A 7,688-nucleotide genomic window follows, 5' to 3' on the forward strand; every position below is an offset into this window, starting at 1 on the left:
AAAGGGAGAAGACAAATTAATCAGAACTGGACAGCAGCCTTTCATTGATTTCACTTCTGTTTCATGCTCACTTTTTTTTTTTTTTTTTTTTTTTTAAGATTCTATCTATCCATTTGAGACAGATCCAGAGAGAGAGAGAGAGCATGAGCAGGGGGAGAGGCAGAAGCAGGGTCCCTGCTGAGCCAGGAGCCCTATGCCAGCTCGATCCCAAGACCCTGGGATCCTGACCCAAGCCAAAGGCAGATGCTTAACCATCAAACTCTCTATGGAGCTTCACAAACCAGAGCCCCAGAGGCTTGCAACTTGGGTTTTTCATTTTAAATGCCAGCCTCCCTGCCCAAAACAGGGAAGAGAAAAAGGCAGTCAGCATTTACCTCCAGAATGGAGTTACATTTGTTGAAGAGTAGCTGACTGCTGACCTAGGCCACTGCTCACACACTGACTTTGCTACGCAGTTCTGGACATTCTCCCTGAATTCACTTTTCTATTCCTTCTTTACTTCAGCTCGGCAAGCCTTTACACTATAGACATATAGATAGAAAAGATACAACGTACTCTGACCAGATTTGTGTTCCCAGGAGTCTGAAAGCAATGCAAATGATTTTTGGTCATCTTTTTGCCAAGCCCCCAAAACGGTCAATTCCAACAGAAAGGAGAAAAAGTCACAAAAACAAATTCTCTACTGCCAAATTAAGAGAGAATTCTCCACTGCCACATGCCCTTCTGTATAGTGCTGGTGAGGACAAAACTGCTTCTCAGGTTTATTAAATAATGGGTCCCGGGAACAACAAGATGAAATTTCATAATACCAGCATGTCCAGCTTAAACCGCAGTTCCATATTGGAAAGAAAACTTACTCCAGACTCCATCACCATCAGCAAGTTTTATTCAAGCACTGGACATACACACTGTATAAAAGCAACACAGATCTCTCTGTGCTTCTGTTTATGCTGTGTCTTCGTCTGGGTTCTGGTGGTGGTGGTGAGCCTCTATTTACTTCGGTCCCTCTTCTCCCTCCCCTTGGCTCTGTCATCTCTGAAGTCCCTCTCTCTCTCCCAGTCACTTTCTGGCCACACCCTGGCTGGCTCTCTGTCCTGCCATCTCCTTTCCCGGCCACGGTCGTGGTCTCGGTCCCTTGTCCGAGAGTCCCAGTGTCTTTCTCGAGACCGAGATCGCTCCCGTTTTTCCCTTTTTCCCTCTCTGTATTGGTCATTTTTAACAATCGGCAAATTAATGGGTTTTCGGAAAGGCCGATCACGCCCCCCAAACCTTAGTTGCCCGGATTCCTTTTTCCCCCCTAGACCTCCTCCAAGTCGCCGAGGGATCCAGCCTTTGAGGGTCCTTTCCAGCTCGTAGTCAACAAATATCTCGTGCTGGTCAATAACCAGGCCGTCCGCATCCCGGTAGGCTTTGATCAGAGAACGCTCCTCCTTGTATTCGATGAAGGCATAGCCCTTGGAAAAGCCCGTGACCAAGTCCCTCACCAGCCTAAGCCGCCGAATGTCCCCATAGCGGGAAAATACTTCCTTCAACTTCTCCTCCTTGGTCTGCAAGTTTAGTCTTGCCACAAACAGGGTGAGGAGGGGGTCTCCTGAGACGCCTTTGTTGGGGGTGTATCGAGCCAACATTGCCCTCCAGATGGCGCGATCGTGTGGGTCTTCATCCGTGCCGTCAATGCTGCCTGCTTTAAGCGGGTCATACTCCTTGGCAATGGGCATCCAGTCGTTCATGTTCTAGGAGGGATCACAGCAAGCCTTTATGGAGCACTGTGACCTACTCATTTCATCCTTACAACAAACAACCCCAGGAAGTAGATACTGTTACTCCCTCCTTCAGTAGGGAAGGAAGCAGGACCCAGAGCCAGAGGCCTCCCAGTCACAGAGCGGATAGAACTGTATCAAAGCCAGACAGTGGGGCTCCAAGACGTGGTCACCCACTGCCCCACACTCCATCCCAGGAAGAAGCAAAGGGCAACGTGCTTGAGTTTGAACCATCCGTGTACCATCCAATTTAGTCACGTCAGGACACTCACCAACTACATTACAACGTGGCAACGCAGATCAAAATCCAGGCTCGCCTTTCAGACTAAAATGGTCATAGGAAAACCAGCCTGGGAACGGCTACGAAAAATGGTGTTTTTATTTTTTATTTTTTTAAAGATTTTATTTGACAGAGAGAGAGGGATCACAAGTAGGCAGAGAGACAGGCAGAGAGAAAGGGAGAAGTAGGCTCCCCGCTGAGCAGAGAGCCTGATGCAGGGCTCGATTCCAGGACCCTGAGATCACGACCTGAGCTGAAGGCAGAGGCTTAACCCACTGAGCCACTCAGGCGCCCCCAAAAATGGTGTTTTTCAAAGCCCTTTACTGTCAAGTATTTCAAACATGTACCCACATACAGAATGGCATAGCCCTCCACAAACTCGTCACCTGACTCTGACCAACACGTCGCCAGTCTTACTTAATCTGTGCTTCACTTGCATCCCCACTCCTAGATGACTCTGAAAGAAATTCTAGATCCTACATGCTCTTCTATGAATGTTTTGGTATGCATCCTTAAAAGATAAGAAAGGGGGGAGCCTGGGTGGCTCAGTGGGTTAAAGCGTCTGCCTTCGGCTCAGGTTGTGATCCCAGGGTCCTGGGATCGAGCCCCGCATCGAGCTCTCTGTTCGGCAGGGAGCCTGCTTCCCTTCCTCTCTCTCTGCCTGCCCCTCTGCCTACTTGTGATCTCTGTCTGTCAAATAAATAAATAAAATCTTTAAAAAAAAAAAAAAGATAAGAAAGGGAAGGACTGTTGGTAAAACACAAAACTACAAGGGAAAATGGTGCTTTGGATGTGGTATTTTGCAACAGGTAGCAAAGCCGAAATTGCAGCAACCTGGCAGCAACTGGCTCCAGTTCAAAAGCAACATGGGCTTTCTTCCCAAGCCCCTGGCTGATAATCTGTTCATGCCTGAAGGCCTGGGAACGGATTGCAAAGGTAACTTTAGCCCCGCAAGCATACTGCAACTGTGATTCATTCTGATACAGGAGAATTTTTTTTTTTTAAAGATTTTATTTATTTGAAAGACAGATCACAAGTAGGCAGAGAGGTAGACAGAGGGGGGGTGCGAAACCAGGCTCCCTGCTGAGCAGGGAGCCCAATGCAGGGCTCAATCCCAGGACCCTGGGATCGTGACCTGAGCCGAAGGCAGAGGCTTTAACCCACTGAGCCACCCAGGTGCCCCAGAATTTTTTTTTTTTAAGAGGATGGCAAAGTTGAAGTTGAGAGGAGAGTCTGCTGACACGGTAACTGATACACATTCTGGGGAATTTTCTGTAATAATACAGCTTGCCAACATTTCAGACACTGCTATTGCTCACGTGACTGCCTCTGTAAAACTTTAGAGCCATAACTGAGATTCGTTACCTTAAAACCAGGACTCCAGGTGCTTGGCCAGCTCAATGAGGAGAGCATGTGACCCCTGATCTAGGGATCATGAATTCCAGCCCCACGTTGGGTGCAGAACTGGCTTTTATAAACAAACAAACGAGGGCTCTGTCAAATTTATAGAGTAATCTCATTCATAATATCTTTCCATAATATTTATTAAAATATCTATAATTTTTCCCCTCTTACTTGTATTTTCCTCAGGGATCTTTTTACTTTTCTTTTTCTTCATTTGATGGGTCATGGAGGGAGGGTGCACTATGGGATTATTTTCCCAGTAAAAAGACCAAACACAGAATAAAATCCAAAATCAATGGCACTGCACTCAAGACCTCTGACTGTCACTTATCATTTCACCACATCCCACTGCAAGATCTCTTTTACCCAGGATTGCTCCTCATTCCTTAAATGCGCCCTATTCCCCAGCTCCAGGTCCTTCTCTGTGCAATTTCCTCTCCTGGGAACAGTGTCTTCCTTTCCACATCTCCACTTACGGAAACTCTATTGGTCCTTCCAAGCCCAGCTTCCAAGCTCTTCCGCAGGAAGCAAATTCATCTGTCCCATAGCTCAGGGCACCTTTTCTGTAATACCAAGCACATTTTCCCCGAACGCACAGCAAATACTCTTTAGTCCAGTGTATGTTTTGCTTTATATCCCTTCTAGGACACTTCCTGATGAAGACTACGAACTGAGAGGCAAAGCCACCTTATACCATCTGCCACCACCATATAAAAGGAGGGTATATATGCCCGTCATCGTTAACCAGCAACTTTGGAGAAGGCAGCTCTGGTATCCTTATCCATAAAAGGATAAAAAAAAAAAACAGCTGGAGTGGCGAGATGAGAGGATTTCAGTCCCTCTGGGGGTTGCCTCTAACTCATTGTTTCTCCTCTCTCTTGTGGCTGGAACTTCTCCATATGAAAAAAAGAAAGAAAGTAAGAGCGAGCACTACATTGTTTGACTCTTTCCCTGCTCTAGTCTCTTAACAATTCCATTCTACTGGCCCTACCGTTCTAGACCACACTCCCTATCCTCCATCACAGGGTTGCAGACACACACACACACACACACACACACACACACACACACCATACTTATTAGAGTTAACTTGTATCGAAGATTTAGGAGGTGCCAGGACCATGCTAAGCACTTAACTCCCCTCCCCTCGCAACACTATCAGGACATAGGTTCTACTATTAGTGCCATTTCAGGTGAGACAGAGACACACAAAAAGCTTTCTTTTGCCCCAAATCACAAGGCCAAGAAGTAGCTTTGCCAGGGAGTTACATTCAAGGGCTTTTACCGCTCCAGAGCTGGACTTGAGCTCTTAGTATTTCCTTAGATGGCTGTCATAAAATAGAAAACTTTGAAGGTGGGGATAACAAAAACAACAACAACAAAACAAGAGGATTCTGTGTTTTTGAGGCTGAGGAAGAATCCCTTCCCCAACCAAGAAGAAAAGTCATAAAAGATCCATCAAATAAAACTGATATTATTCTCCACTGAACTCCTGTTCAAAGCCTTAAGAATTCTTTAATGTATGAAAGACATTAGGGTTCAAAGCCTGCAGTCAAGAAAGAATTCTTGAGACATTTCAGTGCAAAAAGGTGGTTTTATTAAAGCACGGGGACAGGACCTGAGGGCAGAAAGAGCTGCACCCTCCCAACTTTCAAGTTGGGAGGGGGTTAGGGATCGTGTAAGTCTCTAGGAATTTTGGAAACAAGGTTTCCAGAACCTTCAAGACGCTGGCTATTTTTGGGAAAAAGTCATGTATTACTGTCCAATAAAACCTTAGTCATGAGACCCTTGATGTATATCGGTGGGTCATATGCTTGGGGGATGATTGCCAACACGGATCTTGAGGGGACAGAGATAAAGGGAGTTTCCAAAGGAATTTTTATATGTTAAAGTAGACTCACAGGATCCTGGGGTTTGCGCTAAGATTGCCTTTTGCCCTTAGCAAAGTATCAGTATCAAGGCAGCTGGGTCCCTAGAGGAATGTCACGTTGCCTGTTTCCAGGACTTGTCAGAGGGTTGTAGGTAGGAAGGAAATTTAACAATTTTTCTTCTGCCTTTGTATCCCACATCGTTCTGCAAATTAAAATCTGAAGAGAATTACAAAGGGATAGTCTGAATTTTCTTTCTCCTTCACGGGTATACTTCTATCATTACTAAATGCCAGGGTGCCTGGGTAGCTAAGCCCATTAAGTGTCTGCCTTCGGCTTAGGTCACTCTCTCAGGGACCAGGGATGGAGCCCCACACGGGGGTCCCTGCTCAGTGAGGAGTCTGCATCTGCTTCTCCCACTCAGTCTGTCCCTCACCCCCCTGCCTCTCTCAAATAAAATCTTTAAAAAAAAAAAAATACTACGTGGCATGAAAAAGAAAGGAAGGGAGGTGAGGGGAGGAGAGGAGAGGAAAGGAAGAAAACTAAGAGCAGCAAGCTTCACGGTTTCTCATCCATCTTCCTGGGAGTATCCCCTCCTCTGCTGCATTATGTTGAGATTTCCAGTTTCTTTGGATTTTTAGGTAAATGTCACCATTTCATAAACATTCATAAATCTCAAATGAGATGCGAGCTATGAATGGTGGGGGATGAAGGTAGATGGGGAAATTAATCATTAAAGACAAAAGAGTGGAAAGGGAACAAGAACACGAGATCTTGAGACAGAACACCAGGGTTAAGACCTAGTCCGCCCAAAGTTTAAATCCTCTGAAAAACGTAGCTAGGTGCCACTTCACTAGCTTATGGTGAAGATTAGATAGGACAGTGTCCGTGAAGGTGCTTTATAGTTAGAAATCATTATGCGGATTAGTTATTATGAAACCGTCCAACGAAGCGTGGAAAAGTGTGCTTCCCCTTTCTAAATCCCCCGAGTTTAGAATATTCCCGCGCTTTGCATCCAAGAGGGAAACAAAACTGAGGATGGACCCACGGAGCCCTCCCGCGCATGCGCAGTGGTGCAGCGGCCGCGAACGCGGAAGTCTGGGTGGGAAAGCCTATACTCCCAGTAGCCCCGCTGCACCTCAGTCCTGACCGCTGGCCCTCGAGGCTGCCCCACCCCGCCAAAGCCCCCAATCTCTCACCCTCTAAGTGGGAGAAGGGGCTCTTCTTCCACCCGAGCTACCCCCCCGCTTTCCGCAACACAACCCTAAAAGGGCTCCCCCGACTTTGCCAGGCTTTAACATGGCGGCCCCTCCACGAGTGGACGCAAGGTCCGGGTCGAATTCCTTCGTCCTTCCCGTCGGAGTGGGCCCTACTGCCGCCAGGCCGCTCGCACTCACCTCAGCAAGGCTCCGGCTTCCCTTGGCACCGAAGCCAGCGGACTCCACGGAGGCGACGCGCCGGGAGATTCCTCGCGCTTGCCCGAATGGACCTTTATATTGGAAGAAGCAGATTCGCCACGAGCAGTGTGTATTTTTTTTTCTTTTTCTTTTTTTTTTTTTTACTTTTAAGAAACTTAATCCACGTTATTGAGCCTCGAGGGTATATCATCGCCGAAGAGAAGGAGCTTTCCGTTTTTCTAATTTTTTGCACGACGACAGAAATTGCTTAATTGGATGATTGAGTTGAAAGACTATCGAATGTGCGGTTAGTCGTCTGGGAGGAGCAGATTCGCCCTCGGTAGCGAAGGGATCTGTCCACGCGGCGGGACTGTCAACTCTCAAGACTCACTTTGGGAACCGGATTATATCCTGGTGTTTTCAGAGAATGCGTGTGCTGGTTCCAACTGAAGAAGAAAAAGGGTTAGGGAAGGGTTGACAACCGTGACTCCATCTTGCATCAGCCACCATTTTGTGGAGTTCTCCGAAGAGCAGCCCCTCTCGGAATCATGATAAACATGCTGAGGTTTGAACCCCTGGAAGGTTCCCTCCGTCTCTCAGCCTTGAGCAAAAGAGGGCAACTGATAGGTGGACAAACCCATACCTGCTGAAATTTCTCCCTCGCTGGGGTAAACAAGCTTTAAAAACCCCTCCAGGGTCGGGCACACCAACTGAGTTGGATGGTGCTTCGCCCTTTGCAAACCTCAATAAAGAGTTGTCTCCTTTTTCCTCGCTCATAGGCTCGCTCCAGAGGTTTTCCCTTAACAGTGTGGAGCAGCGGCGGAAAAAGTGTGCAACAACCCAAGCACCTCCTGCGGACGTGTGGACCTGCCGAAGTGAGCACCGCAGCCCCGTGTCGCCTCTCTTAGGGCAGCTCCTATAATGGGGGGTCGGGGTGTTCCCCACCTCGGTAGAGCTCAGGAGACTTTTCTTTCCTTCC

The 7,688-nt window shown here is 47.4% G+C and overlaps 1 protein-coding gene across 1 annotated transcript; it reads right to left on the bottom strand.

Moving 5' to 3' along the window:
- Positions 1-865: 865 nt before the first annotated feature.
- On the bottom strand, positions 866-6,861 carry SNRNP35 (small nuclear ribonucleoprotein U11/U12 subunit 35). The gene is made up of 2 exons (XM_047698466.1): positions 6,710-6,861; positions 866-1,733 (listed from the first exon to the last, which is right to left on the bottom strand). Exon 2 carries the CDS (start codon positions 1,728-1,730, stop codon positions 990-992), a length of 741 nt encoding a protein of 246 aa, XP_047554422.1. The 5' UTR covers positions 1,731-1,733; positions 6,710-6,861; the 3' UTR covers positions 866-989.
- Positions 6,862-7,688: the final 827 nt, after the last annotated feature.

Source organism: Lutra lutra, chromosome 12 (assembly GCF_902655055.1).
Source record: "Lutra lutra chromosome 12, mLutLut1.2, whole genome shotgun sequence".
Taxonomy (NCBI): Eukaryota; Metazoa; Chordata; class Mammalia; order Carnivora; family Mustelidae; genus Lutra; species Lutra lutra.

Bases quoted from the DNA above. Each gene is read 5' to 3' on its own strand.
- SNRNP35 (XM_047698466.1), bottom strand. From the start codon at position 1,730: ATGAACGACTGGATGCCCATTGCCAAGGAGTATGACCCGCTTAAAGCA.